Source organism: Coenobita brevimanus, chromosome 116 (assembly GCF_032717465.1).
Source record: "Coenobita brevimanus isolate Jiangsu-jjx chromosome 116, ASM3271746v2, whole genome shotgun sequence".
NCBI lineage: Eukaryota > Metazoa > Arthropoda > Malacostraca > Decapoda > Coenobitidae > Coenobita > Coenobita brevimanus.
Genome location: NC_137069.1, coordinates 3,685,297 through 3,708,166, shown reverse-complemented (window position 1 = coordinate 3,708,166; position 22,870 = coordinate 3,685,297). Strand labels below are relative to the sequence as shown.

The 22,870-nt window shown below is 41.2% G+C and overlaps 1 protein-coding gene across 1 annotated transcript; it reads left to right on the top strand.

Annotated features, from left to right (window-relative positions):
* Positions 1-11,149: 11,149 nt before the first annotated feature.
* On the top strand, positions 11,150-18,462 carry LOC145418776 (uncharacterized). Its single transcript, XM_080287110.1, has 4 exons — positions 11,150-11,196; positions 13,263-13,404; positions 15,977-16,096; positions 18,361-18,462. The coding sequence occupies exons 1-4, from the start codon at positions 11,150-11,152 to the stop codon at positions 18,460-18,462; spliced, it is 411 nt and encodes a 136-aa protein (XP_080143236.1).
* The last annotated feature ends 4,408 nt before the right edge of the window (positions 18,463-22,870 follow it).

Here is a 22,870-nt window from a genome sequence, read left to right as displayed (position 1 = left end):
TTCGGAAACAACATCTTGTCTGTGAATCTTTGTCGCTGTGTCTGGAATTTCTCCTTCTTTCTGCCACTTCAGTATGATGGTGGGTTTTATGCCAGAGAATAGAAATGCTTGTGCCTTCCGAGTCGCGTCGTCCGTTATCGTGATACGTCATTAGTGTTTCAGGCAAAGAAAAAAAAATCGGAAAGTGACTGACCAGGGAGAGTTCCACGGCACCCACAAAAACCCCCCTTGAATCTGCCACTGTAATCCATGCCGTACGTGAGGTCTTCCGCAAGGTAAGCAAAATATTCTAAAAACAGCAGAAATAAAGTAGAAAAATGCTATTGGAGTGAAGAAGCTAATCACTTTGGGTGTATTAACATTTATAATTTCGTTTTTTTTTTTTTTTTTTTTCAACTCCAGGAGATTCAGTTCAGGTTAGGTGAGACTGTTGAAACTGGAGTGGGTTAGACAAATCCTTTATCGATTCCTTTCATTCTATAATTCAAGAAAATTCTTTGGTAAAATCGTCTGGTGGCTATGTGATTAAACTTAAAAACTCGTTGTCCAGCTAAACTGGTAAATCCACTTACTAGGCTCGTTTTACTCCAACTTAGCCTAAAATGGCCATATCTACATCGTCAACGCTGAGCTCATACGATAGATTAATACTTGAATGTGGTGCTAATCACAGAGAAGTGCTAAAGAGACCATGTGAAGGAAGAACATTGTGTTTTGCTGCCACTGAGCTTCGTGAAATAAGCTGCAAAAGGACGAAAGTCTGAGCCAGTTAAAGTAAAACCAGTATAGCAGCTTTGGTGGAAGAAAGGCGCAGGTTAGGGCTTGAATTCTTTATTTTCTCTAACGTTTCGGGCTACAGAAGACAGGTCTTCAGAGAGTTAGCAGAAGTGAAAGGGCTGAGAAATTTATACCAATAAAAATTCCCTCCCGCTTCTCGAGTTGGCTTTCAAAGGATGAAAATGTCTCATCTCTTTCACCGTTTATTCAAACTCTCTGAAGATGGGTTCTGGGCAGAGCCCGAAACGTTAGAGAAAATAAAAAATTCATACACTGACCTGTGTCTCTTTCCCACCCAACCTTTCCATTTGTCACAAAACTACACATCAGCGTTCGTTATTAGCAGAGGCTGTTGTAGTTGTCATCATTGTTTGTTATTTTTTCACCATAAGAAACTTGCCTCGTACTGTAGGAGTTAAGGGGCATAATCAACTCCTCCAGTAATATATATATATATATATATATATATCACAAATTGCGTAAACTGGTATGGATAAAAAAAAGTGCGTCATCGTAGTGAAGTGATGCATGAAGACAATAGCTAACTCTGCTTGTAAGAAAAAAAAATATGGTCTTGATATAAGAAGAATGAAATAAAAATTGCATTATCGGACTAAAAATGGACGATAAAGGAAGAACTATACTGTACGTGAAATAGGAGACATCGATGCACCTCTTCGTTAGCGATTAACTTGGCTTACTACATTCTGATACTCTTTTGCTTATTATTTGCAACTTTTTAGTATTAACATCATTTTCATATGTTAAATACAAGAGGATGTTAAGGTGCAATAAGCAAAATAAGTCGCTGAAACAAAAGTATAACAAAATCTCCAAAGCTACTTAAAATACGACCCTATAAATAAAGATCGTTTGAAGATCGTTTCAATGTTTGCGTCCATTATTTGCACAGTCTGTTAGTTATTTTATTTTATTTAGGAAACTTCTCTCGTACTGAAGGGGTTAGTGAAGGCTATATCTAACCTCTCCAGTTGAAATACAATCAAAATACAATAGTCAAATTATACAATCGTCAAAAGATAGCAAGAAGGAGAGAAAGAATACATCAGCTGAATGAAGGGTTTGATCTACCCCATTTTACAATACAGCCGAAAAAATATATAAACAAAATCTAGTACAAGGAAGAAGAAAACTATGTCCTGTGGTTAAAGGAGTAAAGATGCTCACTGTTAACGTCTATTTTTCATGAAATGTGTAGTATCCTTCATTACTGCAGAGGATGTGGAGTGCGTAACCAGAAGTGATTGGCCTGAGGATCCTTTCGCTGGCAACGTGTATTATTCGCAAAGGGTGTAGTGGTCATTATCACAGTACAGTTCGTTGGTGGTGGGTTAGAAAATGAAATTGTAGATGCTTCCAGAGTTTTGCTGATAACTCTGAGTGTATCATTCGCTGCGGACAAATGGAACTTGCTCGAAATTGGGTGTGATGAGGGTGCCTTAGTCGCAGGGGATGTAGTATCCATTATTACAGCAAAGGTCGTTGATGCTGGACTCGCCATCATAGTCCCAGGGTCCGTCACACAGGCGGGCGTATCCGTGGATCTGGGGACACGAAGCAAAGTTAAGACAGTGGCGTAGCTCCGGGGTGGAGCGCCTCCACTCCCCCCCCAACCCCAAATCAAACTCTTGGACTCCCCATTGAACTCCCATTCGAAATTTCAGATTTATTTAATGTGTCTTTTGTGTAATCTACTGCATAACTGTGTGACCTACAGTTACGAAGCTTTTACCGTTTCGTAGGAGACGCTGTCGATTCCTTTTTGCTTGAGTTCGATGCACATGACCTGACCGACGGAGTAGCCGCTGGGCAGAATGTGGTTCAGATCCCCGTTGTTGGTGAACCGACGGTACTGCAGAAGCAAAAGGCAATGTGTTAGGAAAAGGGAAAAAAGAAAGATAAAAACAATATGAGAAAGAAAAAGAATGAAAACCGTAATAACAAACGAAAAAAGACTGGAGAAACGACAAAAAAAAGACGCCATGACAAAAAATACAAACACAGTGCGGAAAAAACAGACGCCTAATAAAATACGGAAAAAACACACACAAAATAACAAAGCCAATCATAAAACAAAACAATATGATATCAAAACATATGTAAAAAGAAGCACAGGTCGTCTTGTACATTTCCACTACGTGACAGTATCGGTGACAAGCAAAATGAATCACCGAGGAAGACGTGCTACAGATTCCCTTAATCCAGCTTGAATACGACCTAAAGGCATGTTCGGTTTTGGCCAATTTTCATCTACTACGTAAAAATAAGCCTGCTTAATATGGTTGCACCTGACTAGCATAGCTTCACTGGTCAATGGGATGCACAAACTGCTGCTGCTGATGATGAATGATTAATCATCATCATCATCATTATCGTCATCATCATAATGATGATGATGATGATGATGATGATGATAATGATGAGGGATAATAATAGTGATGGTGGACAATTATCATCCATAAGGATGATGAAGATGATAATGATGAGGGATAATATTAATGATGGTAGACAATTATGATTGTTACGAATCCTGACGATGATGATGATGATGATGGTGAGGAAGAGGAGGGACAATAATAATAATGATAATGGTGATGATGACAGTGATATTAATGAAAATAATAATGATGATGATGATGATAATGATGACGATGATGATGCTCTTCCACGTCCGCTCTCACCTCATAGGCACACATGCTCTTGCACAGTTCCACGGCGTAACAGAAATCGATATCAAAGGGTGAGAGACTGTGCACTTGTACCTCACTCCCCTGGTAGGTCATGAACATCCCACAGTGACACTGCACCGTCGTCTTGACAACTGGCGAGGAAGAAGAAGAGGGGCTGAGTACGCTCCTTTTTACCCTAATCTGGTGCTGGAGAGGGACGCCTTCATGTGGTGGCACTGTTATAGACGGACGGCTCCATTGCCTAGTTGTACAGGAGTTCTTCGATAAGTTCCCTATCCCCTGAAATGAGGATGGTGAATGGCAGGAAGGCAACTTCGCACTACACGTATAGTCTACTGGTTTCACATTCAGATGAGTCTAGGGTTGCATCTACAACAATCTAGCTGAAAAATGCCACCTCTTCTCTTTAGTGCTTAGTTGTAATAATAGATTAATACTAGAATATGATGCTAGTTACGAAGACGTGTTGTGGACGTCGAGCCACTGAACTCCGTGAAATAAGTTGCAAAAGAGCTAAAATCTGGGCCCCAGTATCCTCTTGTATACCGCTGATGTAAAGTGTGTCGACATTAAAATGATATAAATAAATACAAGAGAATGTTAAGATGTAATATGCAAAATAAGTAGCCATAGAAGATGTATTAGGAAATCTCCAAAGGTACTCAGAATATGGCCCTAAGGTGTATTGAGCTGCTCCATTTAGTTGCAGATGCTTCTGGAACGTGGCATGCAGGCTAACCACATATAATTTCCCAAACTGTTCAACAAAAGATCGTCTGATTTTGGGATCTTGTTCATTGGCCTCGTAGCTTTAACTCCTTCACTATAATGGTCTATTAGGGCTTCATTCTTGTTCCCTCCATTTGATTTTATTCAATTTAAACTTTTCAAGCTGGATGGATTGGCTGTAGCATTCATTAAACTCTTCACTACAAGGGGGAACTCCTAGCATAGACTTTACTGATCTACCATAAGACCCGCCGACATGTCATAAAAACATCCCTGCTAATACCAATACAACGGTCCTGTACGATACAACCCTAGAATGTATTCAATATGGACGGTGGGCGTTAGCGCCGAAGTGGAGGCATGTGGAGGTGTATGGTACGTAGGAGGGCTGCTGGGCCTCAGGGAACGGGCTGTTAGAATCTATGCCCAGAGTCAGACACATAGAAATAAATAATAGAATTGCCTGGAGAGAACGTGAATAAAATAGGACAAGCTTTTTCGCAGCCCACATGACCTGAGTCGTTAAAGATGGGTAAAGAAGTGGGCGTGGTGAAGGAACAAATTGGTGGGATGGGCGGCAGTGTTGGTGGGCGGTGGGGCTGGGGCAGGAGAGTACACCCTGTGGAGATGGGTGTTGTAGGGTTATTGGTTTGAGTGTAGTGAAGGTTTATTACATAATGTCCTAAAAGAATGAACGTGTCGGATGATTTAAGAAAGAGGCATGGAAGGACAAAGACATGGGTGAGATGAGCTTGAATTGTGGAGTGTGTGTGTGTGTGTGTGTGTGTGTGTGTGTGTGTGTGTGTGTGTGTGTGTGTGTGTGTGTGTGAGAGAGAGAGAGAGAGAGAGAGAGAGAGAGAGAGAGAGAGAGAGAGAGAGAGAGAGAGAGTACCTCCTGTGAAGTGCGTGCTGCAGAAATAATGGCCTGAGTTCAATGAAAGTTTAGTAGTTGATTTCCCCTAACAATAACAAGGTAAATTGTCGTTGCTCTTCTATACCTAGCGTATTGCGTCTGAGGTAAAAACGCGTCATCGTAACAAAAGGGTAAAAACACGTTAAGCGTGGGTGTTGGTGAGGATGGCAAAGGATAATCAGGGTGGAAGAAAGGGAGAAATAATAAAGAACTAGCATCAAACTTTATTATAGCTATGTGGCACTAAGGCAGAAGGGAGAGGGGGGAATTATTAAACGTAAGATGTGAAGAGCTGTACGAAAAATGATAATACTGGAAATAGAAGCAGTGGAAGTGTCACCTAGGAAATCAGTAAGCCGTGGGGGCCAACGTAGTGAGGAAAGGAAGGGGAGATCTGAGAGACGGTGATGGGGTGTAGATGAGCACTCAAGAAAAAGGTGACTCAGGGTGGATCAAGATATCTGATTTACTAAGCCGAGCAGCACAGTCTTGCGTGTATGAAGTCTGGGCTGCACTGAGAGAGGTCAGATAGGCCAGAGCCAGATTGTGCTGAGCTTGTAACAACTCTGAGTTAGCCACAACAGATTTCCTAACGGTTATACAGCGCATTCCTGCAACTACATCATACAACTGGCTATACAGTAAGGCATGCATATTACAAATAAGGGATCATGGAGTCGTGTTTTCAGATCTGGGAGCGATGTTTTCAAATCTGAGAGCGAGGTGTGAAGAGACCACAGCTTAGGACGACAATTTCTGAAGCCTGTGATGAGGATAGAGCATACCTATCCTTTCTGTTTCGTTGCTGACTACCTCTGTAATGTGGAGATGCACGCTGATCACATCTGGCAAGTAAAGATATTATACTCAAGGGCGGCAGTATGGGGATGTTTTGCTTTTGGTTGTGTGTGTGTGTGTGTGTGTGTGTGTGTGTGTGTGTGTGTGTGTGTGTGTGTGTGTGTGTGTGTGTGTGTGTGTGTGGAGGGGGAGGTGCCGGTCCTGCGTGTATGCTTATGTGTATGTGCGTGAACAGTATAATTCAGAACAGTCTTGATCCTATCTGAGGCAAACATGGTGAAAGGTTTGAAGGTCAGGCAAGGATGAACTGATTCGATTTGAGAACAGTCGGTCAAAGGTCAAGGTCACACGCAAAGTCAAATGTACGACCCTTTGTCCGATTGTTATAAGGTCAGTGTCATAATGTAATCTCGTCATTATATTTTGTTTCTTTGCAATTATGTACAGAATCTGCTTTGCACTCTGCCTGCTCTTTTTTTTTTTTTTGTTGCTGCTATCATACATTTTAGCTTAATTTTAAATAAGATTTCTTACATTAAAAGGGTGAACAAAAATAATATCTAACTCTTTCATATACAAAACTTAATTTCAAAGTGAATAAAATAGTAAGGCAGGATATTAATATACAGGAAGAAAAATAAAATAAAAATGAAAGTCATCGTACTGTGTTGATAATTCGGTCGATAGTGTTGTGTTGCCTTCTCTCACCTGACGGAGGCCACGAAGGCAAGGAAAAGGACTGCCAGTGTCTTCATGTTGTTGTTGTGGACCAGGAGGGCGAGTGGCAGAATCAACACACGACACCATTTTATATTCGCTGCCCCAGCTCTTATCTCTGTATCTGCTGTACGTTCATTTTTATCATCTGCCTGTCTATCTAAATCAAACTACAGGGCCTTTACTCTAACCTGACGAAGATCCTTAGCCCCTTTCAGCTCAGTTGATGCCCAAGCGTAGTAAGATTGGAGGCTTGATTTGCTAGTAACTAAGAAGACTCATCCCTACGTTATAACTAATACTCACCAAATTTCACGACACTACTCAGTATTGAAGTTGTGAGAGTCACCCAGTTCCATCAGCTGAAAACAAACCGACTACAATAATGGGAAGGAAGAGGTGTTAGGAAGATGACGAGAAGAGGGGTCTAGGGGCTGTACTCGTTTTCTCATTAACTTGTGAGACTCTACCGCCACTTCCTTAGTTGCTTATTATTCTTTTGTATGCTATATTCATCGGCCGCTCAGCGAGGCAATAATGTAATCGCCTGCATATGTATGTATATCTGTGTGTCTGTGTGCCTGGCTGTTGTCAAATATCTCAAAAGAAAACGGGCATATTGCATCCAAATTTTGTGAGCAGTATCCCGCGATTTCTGGCTTGTTGGTTAATAATATTGGTGAAGCTGCGATGATATTCCTCCGATTGCCAGAGGATTACTGAAATTATTTTACACACACACACACACACACACACACACACACACACACACACACACACACACACACACACACACACACACACGAGGAAAGCAGCGGGCGAAATCCTAATACTTCTTGATCGCCAACCTAGCGAGTCGATAATGTAATCAATTGCCTATGTCCGTGTGTGTGTGTGTGTGTGTGTGTGTGTGTTTGTGTGTGTGTGTGTGTGTGTGTGTGTGTGTGTGTGTGTGTGTGTTGAACTGATTAGATTTTGGCGAAGCTGCGATGATATGCCTCTGATTGCCAGAGGATTATTGATTTACTGTTTTAGTGATGGCGGGCGATGAGCACTGGTGGGAGAATGCTTTGGCTTTCATCTATCAAATGTGGACATACAGTCGAACAAAAAAAGTGTCGGTGCACACTTAGCGCGAAACAGTTTGAGACTTCTGGTAATGGCTGCTGGGAAGTATCCTATGAAATATCCACTAGTTGGCTGTTGTTGTAGATATTGATCAACCCCAGTCCGTCTGGCCGAGCAGACCCATTAACCGCCAGCAAGCAATCGCATCTGTAGGGCCATCCCGTGCAGTGAACCGATATTCTCTTGCAGCTGACAACGTCTCACAACAGAGAGGCGTGGCGAAACTTGGAGGTTTGGTTCCCGGATGGACGCAGCGTTTGCGTCATTCCACCCAGTTAGCAGAGGCAAGAGGGACACCATAGCAGGCTCCACCTCACCCCATTATCTGGATATATAATAACCACCCAGCATTGTAAATGATTTCCTTTGTTACAGGAAACCATTTGGCTTGTCACTCAGTGTAGAACCGCCTGATGTGGAAAGAAGAGTTATAAAAAGTGAAAGGAAGGAAAGAGAGAACTAGGAAGAGAGGACGGCAGACATGTACAGAGATAGAATGAAACAGGCCAAGGAAGAAGTAGGCAGCACTGCATCAAGTGAGTGGATGATGATCTCTACCACCTACCACTATCCCGTCGTTGGTAAACTTACCTTCTTAAGGATGCAATATATCGCATATTTGTGACAGATTATGACTATATGCGTATTCTGATGATGATAAATTAAAATTCTTGGGAGTTCAAAGACCGAAATGACCATTTTGGATATCACTGTACCCCACCTGTGCGATACTTCTCTCTCTCTCTCGCTCTCTCTCTCTCTCTCTCATGCTGCTGGCCCAAATTTTTGCTCTGCAGCTTATTTCACGTTGTTCAGTGGCACAAATACGATGCTACGGCTATGTATTTTTTCCATAGCAGTTATTCGTGACTAGCATCATATTCTAGGGCTGAACTGTTGTTTTACAAGCATGAGAGAGAGAGAGAGAGAGAGAGAGAGAGAGAGAGAGAGAGAGAGAGAGAGAGAGAGAGAGAGAGAGAGAGAGATGGCAGTTTTTTGGTCAAGTTAAAGTGAAAAGAGTATGCGAGATGTCTGAGCTAAATAAAATCGTCTGGCGGTAGAAAGGAAGTGCAAGTCTACGCACTGAAAAGGTTATACAAGAGTGAGAGAGGGTAGGCTATACCAGGTGATTTTTTTCCCATACACGTAGGCCGGTTAAGTCACAAACCTCTCATTATGAAAGAACTTGGATCTCTCTCTCTCTCTCTCTCTCTCTCTCTCTCTGGGCAAATGAATTCCTGCAACGATAAAAATTAGCTCATGATAGTGTTTCTCTGGTAACTAAGATTTATTTCTGCAGGAGGAGCAAGAGATATAAGAAAACCCAACACTTTTCTTTCCTTGTTGTTCCTGTAAAAATAAAGCTGACTTACGAGAGGTGGTCTTTGATGTCACTGTAAGGATGACATGTGGAGGCTTCGCAGTACCATCTCTTTAGCAATTTTTTCCCCAGTACACCATAGAATTCTCTTGTGAGCTATTTATATTAATATGGATGTAGTAGAAGAAGATACTGAGTTGGAATGTGCTTTATAAATCGCTAAAGAAGAGATGCTACAAAATATCCAAAGCCACTTCGAATACAGCCTGTAGTCTGGAGCCGGAACCTTGACCTACGCCGTAACCTTCACCTTTATGTAAACACTATCTTCGTGGCTCGTGGCTCTTACGTTATGTTTACGTTATAGTGTTAGACATCACTCCTGCCATGGCACCTCCAGGTCGTCTCAAGACCATTTAGAGATATGCACTTCTCTAAAATGTAATACAAAATTACAGGTACATCATCATCATCATCACCATTATCATCATCATCATTAGTCTGAAAAAAGTCAACTGCAGAACAAAACTTCCCATCTTTCACTACTGTGGCTTATTGGCTGTTAGGCTATTCCACCCAATCCTGGCAAATCTCTGAATTTCATCTATCCATCTTTCTCCGTCTGCCTCTTCCTCTCAGTCCATCTCTGGTGTGCCAGCCAAATAAACTAGTTAGCCATCTGCTATTTGCCTTATAGAGGACGACTACCCAAGTCCTTTTACTCTTTATTATTATTATTATTATTATTATTATTATTATAGCCTCTAATTTCCCTTATCCAGGAAGCTGTCTTGTTACTTTTCACAATACGCCTAACATTCCTCCCTGATCACAGCAAAGTTTATGTACGAAGAATTTTATCAGAGTCCAGGTTTCAGACAGAGGAGGAAGGACGCATTTATCATATACCAGTCTAGTGTTACAATGAGGCTATTTCCTATCTCTCACGATTTAAATTTGCTCACCAGTAGCTCTCCACCTCGATTGATTCGTAGACCCGTATTCTCTGGTTGGTTGAGGAAGCCCCCTTACACCTTTTCGTAAGCGATCTTTTTTATTATTACATCTCACAGTCCTAGTCTGTGTACCATAAATCCTTCCAATATCGTCATACTCTGCATGAATAACGTATATATGTATATGAACCAGCCATATCAAAAAATAAATCACCAATGAAGAGGTGTTGAGGAGCTTCCTTACCAGACGGAAATACCGGTGTCGTATGCACGGAGTGACTTTAACCTAAGTCCAGACTTAGACTTTAACTTCCAGCATAAAGTCACTCCGTGCATATGACACCGGCCTTAGCTTGAGTTTGTCGGAATGAAAAACTGTCTGAACTGCCTGTCATGGGTAGGCTATATAATTCAGCAGTTCATCTCATATGGTTCCAGGAAAAGAACTGACATATTTAAAAGCCTGGAAAAGGTCGGCAATTCCGCACAAAATCAAGCAAAAGAGAGCCATCAACAAAAAACGTTCATATCGAGATGTCTGGATACATTTCGTTTAAAAGACTGAAGGTAGTTGTTAGCTGAATGGACAAAATAATGACGACAGTACTTGAGCTGACCTGCTGCGTGCATGAAGGACTGATGCTACAGGTAAACTTTTGCTTCTGAGAGATGGACGGAAAAAGGAGTGTGTAGCTAGACGAGTGTGCATGCCCACCGAAATGTGGGAGGGAGGCAAGCAAGCAATTCAGAAAGAGAGTGACCATTGAAAGAGCGATAGCAAAGGGAGAAGGAGGTAACACTGCAGCGGAGAGAGAGAGAGAGAGAGAGAACAATTTACACGCTCCTCTTCCACACAACCTAAGTTTTAGATAAAGAAGGGAGGGATGTGATAGAGAGGGGGAGGGAGAGGTGCGGAAGAGAGAGAGGGGGAGAGATGTGAAGACGGGGGAGGGAGAGGTGTGGAAGATAGGGGGGAGGGAGAAATGTGGAAGAGAGGGGGGAGGAGGGAGAGGTGTGGAAGAAGGGGGAGAGATAGTGAATATAAAACCACAGGCTCCGTTCAGTTCGTCCACTCGCCCTCCCGGTCCACAACAACAACATGAAGACACTAGCAGTACTCCTCCTCGCCTTCGTGGCCTTCGTCAGGTGAGAGATTTCTTTAGGTACAATCAGGGACAAAAATACGCTTAATATGCCACCATTACTGCATATCCCTTTCCTCCGATGGCTAATATTTTTAAGGTGTGAGAGTCTCGTATGGTTTGCTACTCTTAGATGATGATTCTCCTTGGTATAATGCGTCATGGAGATTAGCGACTGACTTTCCCTAGATGTGACGTAAGCGCAGTGGAAGCCAGAGAGAACTTTTTTTCCATGCCTATACATTTTGCAGAGAGAGAGAGAGAGAGAGAGAGAGAAACTTCATATTTGAGGATGGGGTCTGTGTAGTAAAAAATGATAGCGAAATAAAATGGCTTAACCTCTTCAGTATGGCGATGTACTTTAATGTCATGCTTGCTATACCCTTTTACTCTAACTTGGGCTAAAATTGCCGTATGTCCATTGTTAATGTGAGTTTTAATAGGAGAAGAACACTAAAATATTATGTTAGTTACAAAGAAGTGCTATGGGAAGGATGAGGAGCCGCAGTATTGTCTTTTACTACCACTGAGCTACGTGAAATAAGCTGCAAAAGGACGAAAGTTTGAGCCAAGTTAAGGCGAAAGAACCATAGCACCAAACAATTTTATTCATATAAAAAAAAGTTCTAGTAGTGGAGGAGTAAATGTAGGCTATAACAAATCTAAGGACCATATTGTACTTTGCCATACGAATCTTCGTAGTATCTTTTCCTTGGTGACTTATTGTGCATTTTACCCTTTGAGCTTGTCTTTTAAGCTATGATAGTATACTTCAGTAACGGGACGAAAGGTGTAATGTGTAAGACAAATCGCTATGGAAGAGTTGATACGAAGCCTCCCATGCCATTTTTATATCCAGCAGTATAATTAGGGACCTAAATATGAAGTTCAATGTTGCCAATCATGTTCTATACTCCACTTCACCAAGTTTATCACCATCAGGGATGTTCTCAACGCCTGCAGTGTTGATGTAAATCTTCAGCACTAGGTGAACCTCTATGTTTTACCTTGAGAACCAATATATAAAGACAATGCAAAAAGGTACAACCAGTTCTGAGGACCTTTATCAGCGCTACAGGTGTTGAGGACATCACTGATGGTACCAAACTCAGTGAAATGGAGTATAGGAAAAAATTAGGACATAGAATAAAAGTCGTATTAAGTCCCGTGCAGTTGATAGGCGTAAACATAAATCTTCTTCTTCTCCACATTTTTTCTTCCTCTTCTTTCTTTCTTTTTCTTCTTCCTCTTCTCCTCCTCCTCCTCCTCCTCCTCCTCCACACGCCTTAATCCCAGGAGGGTAGCAACAAACAAATTGCCTCCTTGTCGCCCTGTCCGCTGCCATTTCGCTGCCCTCCCTCCAACTTAAACCCCCCTCTCTCATATATACCTCTCTACTCCATCCCTCCATATCATCCTCGGTCTTCCTCTACCTCTTCGCCCCTCCACCTCACTCACATACACCCTCCTACGTAGTCTCTCACTCTCCATCCTCTCCACATGGCCAAACCACCTCAATGTATTTCTCCTAACACTGTCTACATTATCCACGTCCACATCACAACGCTCCTTCACTTCCTCATTTGTCAGACTGTTTATACGTAACCACCCCACATGCTCCTGTCTTGTAGTTAGCAGGCATAATTCTAAATCCCTTTCATGCTCCTCTCTTATAGTTAGCAGGCATAATTCCAACCCCTTTCATGCTCCTGTCTTGTAGTCAACAGGCCTAATTCCAAACCTTTTTATACTCCTCTCTTATAGTTAACAGGCATATTTCCAAATCTGTTTCACGCTCCTCTCTTATAGTTAGCAGGCATAATTCCAAACTCTTTCATGCTCCTTTCTTTTAGTTACAAAGAACATTTCCAAGCCGTTTCATGCTCCTCTCTTGTGGTTAACAGGCATAATTCTAAACCCTTTCATGTTCCTCTCATGTAGTTAGCAAGCATAATTCCAAATCTTTTTCATGCTCCCTTCTTGTAGTTAACAGGCATGATTCCAAACCTCTTTCATGCTCCTCTCTTGTCGTTAGCAGGCCTAATCCCAAACTTCTTCACTCTATTACAGCTCTCAGAATGACGGTAACGAGTGCCATTGTGGGATGTTCATGACTTATGGAGGAGATGAAGTGGAAGTGCATCGCCTCCCGCCAATTAACTTAGACAACTGTGATGCCTTCGTCAGATGCAAAGTGATGTGTGCTGAGGAGGTGAGCAAGGGACGAGCATTTGGTGTACCTCATAGTATTTAGTTTGGGTTAATGTAGAGGGTGTCCACAGAGAGAGAGAGAGAGAGAGAGAGAGAGAGAGAGAGAGAGAGAGAGAGAGAATCCTGCTTGTTTTCGGCGTAGCATATTGAAATGGCGTATTACAAATTAACGTTTTTAAAACTTCTGGAGATATACTTACAAATGAAAGGAAGGGAAAAAAACGCCTCAGTAGTGTTAATCCGTTTATATACTTTTTTTTTTCGTAAACACGCAGGAATTTGGGGATACCGTATTTAGCCGATCTTGATATAAATAACATGTCGCAATACACATTATGGGCCGAATATTGCACCTGGGGCCTGGAATGTCTTGTGTTTTTTCGAGGACGGCTCAGTCTGCTGGTGTCGGAAGCGCACATTAATGGCAAACACACATAATAATTTTTACCAGCACTGTTATAACATTTTTACTCTAACTTGGCCTAACTCCATCTTGAATGCTGAGTTGTAGCAATGAATTAGCTCTTGAACATGCTGCTAGTCACGAAAAAGTGCTGTGGAAAGGATGTGGAGTCACGGTATAGTCTCACTCTGCCTTCAGTCTACGAAAAACAGGCAGCAAAAGGAAAAAAAACTGCGCCAAGTTAAGGTAAAAGGACTATAGACGTAAAAAAGAACATACGAGAATATGGAAGTTGGCCTCATCAGCTTTCACACATCGATTTTATTCATTCACCACTTCCATTCACCTTTTTCTTGAACTACTACGCCACCTCCCACCTTCAGACACACACACACACACACACACACACACACACACACACACACACACACACACACACACACACACACACACATATTTCACCATTCTTTTTTCACACTCCTCTGACCAGCACACTTCCTAACTCCATGTATTTCGCTGACTACACATGTTATTTCTTATCTACCTCACACACTCCACACACTTTCCCTATAACTTCCATTTCCAACTCTCTCTCTCTCTCTCTCTCTCTCTCTCTCATACCAAAGTCTCACACGTTAATCACCATAACATATAATAACCTCAGGAGTCAGTACAGTAGCATGTTTTTTGGTCTCCGCTCTACGGTAGGGACTGGGCCTGTACGGTATTTGCTATTTCTCTCTTCTCTCTTGCTTCCAGACAAGTTTAACTTTGGTACCACTTACATATTTCTTCACCAATTCACTTCAAACTTGGTACAATCCTTAGTTAGGTAAATACTCCCAGTTTTTATTTTTTTTATTCATTTATTTTGTTAATTTGGGAGACTGAGAGGGTTAGGATTTTTAGGGTTTTATGAAGTCAAAGGATAAGCCACACAAACACACATATTTAGTGAAATGTGGCAACACGAATCCGCAGAGTGTACCAACTTTGGCGAGGATGGGTGTATTCTAGCTGAGTGGAGTGTTGGCAGTCTTTCCCTTTCTGTTTATTCTTGCTATCTTCAGACGATTTAACTGAGCTTAGGGAGAGACATCTGGCTGTTAATGGGTTACGGGAGACTGGTTCTAACTCCGCCACTAGACATGGACCTCGTCGGGTTAAGAAACTCCTTAGCACCTCGTCCTTAGCGATTTATTTTTGGATATGGCTGGCTACTCCTCCGTTTGTACGTTATCTGTGCAGAGCATGATGATATTAGAAGGATTTAAGTAACACAGGGAAAGACAGTAAGGTGTAATATGCAAAATAATTCGCTTAGGAAAGAGTGTTAGGGAGCTTTCTTATCCGACCAGAATACAGGCCATGGTCCCTCTTAAGCTGAAGGTAAACGACTGGTAGAAACAAGAATTAAGAAAAAAAATATATAAAGAAAAACGTAACCGGGCTCAGTGGGTTACGTGTATCTTATTCATTCTTGGATATGGGTGGTTAATATCCTTTTGAATGTTATTTATGTGGAGTATGGAGATGTTAGAAGAATATATGTAATGCAGAAGAAGACAGTAAGGTGTAATAAACAAGATAAATCACTTCGGAAAATGTGCTCGGGAGCTTCCTTAACCGATGAGAATACGGGCCCTTCTGTTCATGAGGAAGGGCAGTGCCTGTTTCTAATATTTTTAACTCTATTGTGTCCTTCTTGACGTCTGATATTTATTTCTAACTGTCTGCCTCCCCTCTGAATTTCTCTTCCTATCATCTACCTTCTTCCTCCCCACAAAACGCCTATTAACTATTTTTTACCCTTTTGCCTCCGATCTCCGTCTATTATTTACTTTTTGCTTTTTTCTCTCCCTCCTGAACATCTGTTAAATATATTTAACTGTTTGCCCCCCTTCTGAACGTTCCCTTTTATCATTTTAAATTGTAATTTACTTCTGAACATCTATTATTTATTTTTGAACAGTTTGCCTCCCTTTTAAACGTTTGTTTTTATTATTTTTAGTTGTGTTTTCCTTCTGGGCTCCCATTTTTGTCTCCTGCATCTGTATCATCGTTCTAAAGCGTTTATTATTATTTTCAAGTGTTTATCCTCTTTCTGCGCGTGTTTTTATAATCTTTAACCCTCTAATATTCATTCTGATCTCTTACCCTCTGCCAACAGTACCGAACATTCACCAACAACGGCGACCTGAACCACGTCCTTCCCAACGGCTACACGGTGGGTCAGGAGATCTGCATCCTCCTAGCCGGCAAGGACATCGATTACGTACGGTACGAAACGGTAAGCAAATTAAATTCCTCAATCCCGTGACGTTTTTTGTGCTTCATTAGTGCGGTCATAAGACAACTGTATTCATTTTAAGATTTTTTTCTTATTTTAGAATCGGAGGGGTTAAACAGAGCCCAGGAGATCTCTCTGAAGTTGAATGAAGTCATTACACTAATGAAATACGTCACCGGATTTACAGTTTTAATGTTACTGTAGTGATATCTTAATCTCTCATATGATCGTAATAATTATAATACCCTACTCCAGCTAACACCAGACAGTAAAGCTCAGCTAAGAGTGACTCGTGGAAGTCTAAGTACTGAGATGCGTGCGTATGGAAATGAGAAGCCTTACGTAGCCACCTTGAACAGTGGCTATCTAGGCTAAAATACACCTGTGGTAGACAAATAGGGGCGTTTTCTCATCAGCTTAGGAACCTTTATAGCACCTTTTCCTTAGCACTTGGACCCCAGGCTGTTCTGAATGTGAACCCAGTGGACTGCAGGCTCAAGTTGACCCTTTGCTGCAGCCCACCATCCTCTTTTCGGGGAGACTGGGAGGGAGTTGGGGGAAGTTTGCATAACTGGGCAGCTCCACCGCACAATTATATCGGTGCCACCACATGAAGGCGACCCTCTCCAGTATCTATTTTACCCCTGACAACTTATTCTACGTTCTTCATAATTTTTATATCAACACGGCCTGTATTAATATCATGCAAAAAAATATTAACCGATTGGATACGGAACTGAACCGGATACGAAGAGATGATAATTATGGTACCTCCAAAAACAAGAACACGAACCTTAAAGCGGGAGCTGGTATTTCCTTTTTACCCTAACTTGACCTAAAATTACCACCTCTTCATCTGGAATACTGAGTTGTGACAATAGCTTAGCAAAGAATATGGTTAGTCGCAAAGAAGTACTGTGAAAGAATGCAGAGCCGCAGCACTGTATTTTTCTGCCACTGAACTACGGGGAACGACAAATGAAAGGGCAAAAATCTGGTTCAAGTTAGTGTAAAAGAAGAATAGTAAGAAAGCAATATTATTTTTACTCTGATTTTGTCCCGAGTTTCTTCCTGTTGCGGCTTATTTCACGATACGTATTGGCAGAACAAGGCAATGCTATAGCTCTACCTCCTTTACAAAGAATTAGTTCGTGATTAGCACAGTATTCTAGTGTTTATCTTTTGTTGCAACCCCGCAATCAAGGTGGAAAGATGACAGTTATAGGCCAAGTTAAAGAGAGTAAGGTACGAGAGCAAGTATATGTCTGCACTGTGCCGGCTCATATTCATTTTATACGAATATACAAACTATCTTTATAGCTGGCTTCGGAGATTTCGTGAGACTTCTTCCTGCGCGATATTCTTTTTTTCTTTTTTATTAAACCTTAAGAGTTATTTTGTATGTTACTGATGCAAAGTGTGTCGATGTTACATAGATATATGGCACATAAAAGAGTAAGATGGAAGATGGATAACTCTCTTAAGAAAAGGCATTACGAGAAAACGACCATATCAGTCATAACTTATCAATGAAAAGTAAAATATCACTGAATTTATTTCTGCTACCTTAGAAAATTACTGGATATATATTAAAAACCACACTGAGAGTAATTCTAGCGGCCAATGTCGTTAAAACTATCAGTAAAAACAGATATAACAAAGAATCTAATGTTACTTTAATAATTTACTGCACGGATAAAAGCCACACTGTGATAAGTTCCAGCATTTAAGGGCTCCAGAAAACTATCAGCAGTAGACCTTTCTCTGCTACAGGTAAAAAAAACTATTCTCATTTTACTCTAACTTGGCCTAAATTTTGCTGTTACCCCATCTTGAATGCTGAGTTATAACATCAGAGTAGCACTAGAATGTGGTGCTAATCACGAAGAAGTGAAATGAATACGATGCAGAGTTGTAGCACTGTCTTTTGTACCACTGAGCTACTTAAAATAAGCTACAATATAACGAAAATATGGGTCAGGCTGAGTAAAAGAGCATATGAATGGTATTTAGGCTAACGTCAGGTGATTTTGTGTCAGGTGAGAGGAATCGTAGTAGATAATGGGTTGATGGAGACTGTAGTTAAAGCTTCCATGTTTGAAAAGTCTCATAACCTGAATAAAATCTTTTGTTCACCTACCTTGCCTCGTGTGAAGTGGTGAAGGATGAGGCACTGCACACACACACACACACACACACACACACACACACACACACACACACACACAAAACTACTAACCTTAACTTACCTCGTGTGTCCCCAGATCTACGGATACGCGCGCCTGTGTAACGGACCCTGGGACTATGATGGCGAGTCCAGCATTAACAACCTTTGCTGTGAAAGTGGCCACTACACACCCTGCTAGTGACTCACCTTCATACACACGGCCACTACACACCCTGTTAGTGACTCACCTTCATACACACGGCCACTACACACCCTGCTAGTGACTCACCTTCATACACACGGCCACTACACACGCTGCTAGTGACTCACCTTCATAAACACGGCCACTACACACCCTGCTAGTGAGACACCTTCATAAACACGGTCACTACACACCCTGCTAGTGACTCATCTTCATAAACACGGCCACTACACACCCTGCTAGTGAAATGCCTTCATAAACACGGCCACTACACACCCTGCTAGTGACATACCTTCATAAACACGGCCACTACATACTCTGCTAGCGACACACCTTATTAACACATCGAAGTGCATTATGTGAGCCAAATTTATCAATAAAATAATACAAAGACTCATAGTTTCATTTTCTTACCCACCATCAACCAACAAAACCCTGTGAATGAGAGGTCTTTCTGGCACCCATCTTACGCATGCTCAGATCTCTCCACAGCACATGCATGACAGGAGTTTCGCGGTGAAAGTACGTATATAATTATCAGCAGTTTCTAGTTCTTACCAAGCATCACCAAAGGAATTCCTGGGAATGAGAGACCTTTCTGACACCCATCTTTCATCATGCTCAGATCTCTCCAGAGTGCATGCATGACAGAAGTTTCTCAATAAACGTATACAGATGTCCACAGTTTCATTTCCTTACCTAGCTTCAATCAACTGTAATACAAATAACTCTCCCGTGAATAAGGGAGTTTTCTGTCAACTTTCTATGTTCATGTTCGTATCCCTCTACCGCTCATGATCAGAGTTCCTCCATAAGAATATACAAAAATCGTTCGTTTCATTTTCTAACTCAGCATAAATTACCCCTCCTGTAAAAACGTCATTATAGATGCTGCGAGTGAGACTGTCGGATTCAGGCCCGTAGCCAGACTTTTCGACGTGGGGGGGGGGGGTTCTGCTTTATCTGGACTTGCATGGCAGTTGGCTGGTCAAAGGTCTGCTGCGTACTTGTTATGGGGGTCTAGGTGAATGCATAAGTGACTCTGAGAAGCAGCACAAAACTTCTGAACAACGTAGAGTCAGGGCCGCATTAAAATGAATAGAGGCCTGAGGCACAGATCAGCTTGGTGGCCCCCACCCCTGAATATATATGTACAGTAAGTAATAAGAACAAAAAATAAATAAATTGCTTGTTGCTGTTGTTTATTCAAAAATCAAAGTCCACAACTTTTGGTAACTTAACATTTTTCTTTATTTCTTTCCAGAAAATTCTTCAATAACATCAACATTCAACCAGCTCTAAATGTACAGTATATGTAAATAACAAGAACAAAAAATAAATTGCTTGTTACTATTGTTTATTCAAAAATCAAAGTCCACAACTACTGGTAACTTAAACAAACACTTTTCTAGCTTTCTTTCTAGAAAATTATTCAATTATATTAAAATTTGATGGCATATCTAGCTAACTATTTTTATCCTTAGAAGCTGGGGGCCCCTGAGTCTGGGGCCTGAGGCCAGTGCCTCAAGTGCCTCATGGTTAATTCCGCCTTGCGTAGAGTGACCCTTTTTGCATTGATACTAAAAAACACTGACCATGAGAAGGTGAACCTTTATACAGGTGAGGGGGAGTCCGACCCTCTCGACCTCCCCCTTCCTCCGATATTCTAGATGTATAAGAGGCCTCTTTGCACCTCCACCTCAGCATTTTCGTGTGTGTGTGTTTTTTTTAATGCAAAATGCAACGTGGCACATGTATAACACCCTCTTCCACTCCGTCCGGTGATTTTCCTTGCTTTGGCGGAACGGTTCAGTCAGAGTTATAGTTGTGTACCCTACACAATTATTCATTTCATATTCACACTGCCGCACTCACGCTTACACCAGCACACTGAGCCGTCCCGACAACACAAAAGCTAACAAGCAGGTTTCTAATGCAACGAGGTCTACGAATATCTCTGTATATTAGTGTTAAATCAATACAAGTAAGATCCTAGAGAACGTCAGGGTGTAATGTGCAAAGTAAATCCGTAAGTTACAACGGGAAGAACACGTTGATTGTACAAGCGTCTCTTCTGGCGCAATGGTAATTGCATATCCTTCATGGAGTATTTAATTTGCCAAAAATCCTCCATCCCATTCCTATTTTTCTCTTGATTTCACTGTCATCAATTGAATCTGCCTGGACTGCCTGCCCTAGGTATATGTATTTCTCAACACATTCTGGTTCTTCATATGTAATCATCGCTGGACGGGAACAAATATGTATGTTAAACATAACTTCGTTTTTTTTCTTTTATTTTTCAACTCTGTTTCATACTCTTCTAGTTCAGATCGTCTATCATTTCATGTAGTCCTTCCCTTGATTCACTGAAGAGGAGTATGTTACCGGTATCTGTAAATCTAAAATTGTGTAATCGCTCACCATTTGCTGTACGTTGGTTCCTTTGTCATTCCAGTCAAAATTTATGAAAAAGTTCTCTAAGAATGCAGTGAATAATTTGGGTGAAATTGTCTCTCCTTATCTAACATCTTTCTTTACTGGTATTCTCTGACTATCCTTATGGACATTAATGATGGCAGTGCTGTCTCTGTACAGATCTGCTAAATCAACATAAGTTTCTCCTACACCTTGTCCTCGAATTACTCTTATCACTACAACTGTTTCAGTTAAGACAAATGCCTTCGCATAATCAATATATGCTATGTACAAAGGTTTCTTATATTCTGAAGTTTCCTCAGTCACTTAATCAATAACTTGAATATGATCTGTTGTCGGGTAACCACTTAAAAATCCTGCCTGTTCTCTTGATTGGTTTAAACCTAAAGTAGGAACACAACAGGGAGAAAAGACTAATTGGACGGTAGTTCTTTATATTTTTGACGTCAGCGTTTTGTGAAGCAGAATACTAGACGCATTTTTCCAAGACCCGGGTTCAGCTTTGACATCTAAACATTTCGTGAACAGCTTTGTTAGGTTATTTAATGCAGAGTCACCTTCATCCTTACTAAGATCAGCAGTGATACCATTATCGCCTCCTACTTTACATCTCTTCATTCCTGTCAATATGTTCTTTACTTTACCTGATGCAACTCTGGGGATGACTGTATCCACTGTATCTCTTTCTTGAAGTGCTTCTTCGACCATGGTATTACTACTGTTATGTTGTGTATAAAACTCTCATACTGTTTCATTTTTGCTGTTTGCACTTCTACATTAGAGTCTATTGAAGTAAATATTTAGTCTTTTTTTTTTTCTATGCCGAGAGCCAGCTTACTGCATTTAGGCTTCCTCTATTCCTTGGAGTGGAGTGGAAAGATATATGAGAGGGGTGTGTGAGTTGGAGGGAGGATAGCTAAATAGCAGAGGACAAGGCGACATGAAGGAGATATGTTTGTGGCCACCCCTTACAGGCTTATAGGATCTGGCTATAGATAGACAGAGACAGATTCTTCAAGACAGACATCACTTTTTGCCAGTTCACAATCTTCCCTTAGAACAAGACACACAACAATCAGTGCTAATATCAAGGTCCCCATTTGTACTGCTGGGTGAACACGGACGAGGGGGAAACAAACAGCACCAGCCAGTCTGACCAGCTCAAGGATCAAACGGGTTACTCTAATTGCGAGGTGCATGGATGTAGTAAACAATGCACCAACGGGTCCCCACACGAGAAGGAGTTTATGATAAGCTATTTGGTGCGTCTCAGGCCTAACCCACGCCTTCAGATGTCACTTCCCACGCTGACAGTTGAGATTGTACGCGTGTGTAAAGTGGCCACTGGGACGTTTCGTAATACATATTCTTCAGCCATTTATTTTGCACACTGCATACTTATATATCCTTGTATGTCACTGATGGAAACCATGTAGATATCAGAAAATATAAATAACATACAAGACAATGTTAAGGTATAAAATGTGAATTAAATCTTTATGGAAATTTGATACAAAGTCCCCTTTCCCATGGCAACGAAATTAGTTACATATAGGTTTGAGGACTTAGTAACACCTCCTCTTCGGCGATTTACTTTTCACCCAAATATTCTATTGTCAGTTATAAATATCTTTTGACCCCTTCACCACTACGACGTAAAGAATTTTGTCATGTCTTTTTTTCCCTTGCCCAAAATTCCATACTCTTTTCACCTTAATTTGGCCCAGATTTTCGTCCTTTCCGTAGCTTAAATGTAAAATAAGGTCATGCCACGGCTCTATATCCTTTTCATTGCGCTTCTTTGTGGTTAGCATCATAATCTAATACTTATTTAATGTTACAGCTCAGTATACAAGGTGGAGAGGTGGCAATTTTAGGTGAAGTTAAAGCGAAAAGAGAATAGCCATCATAAGGAAAAAATAAGCTGGCTGAGAATTATTGCCTCTCCACTGCACGTAGGATCATT

Excerpts from the sequence above, each read along its gene's own strand:
- LOC145418776 (XM_080287110.1), top strand. The coding sequence starts at position 11,150 with ATGAAGACACTAGCAGTACTCCTCCTCGCCTTCGTGGCCTTCGTCAG. Across the intron at positions 11,197-13,262 it reads GCCTTCGTGGCCTTCGTCAG|CTCTCAGAATGACGGTAACG; the intron begins GTGAGAGATTTC and ends ACTCTATTACAG. Across the intron at positions 13,405-15,976 it reads AAGTGATGTGTGCTGAGGAG|TACCGAACATTCACCAACAA; the intron begins GTGAGCAAGGGA and ends CTCTGCCAACAG.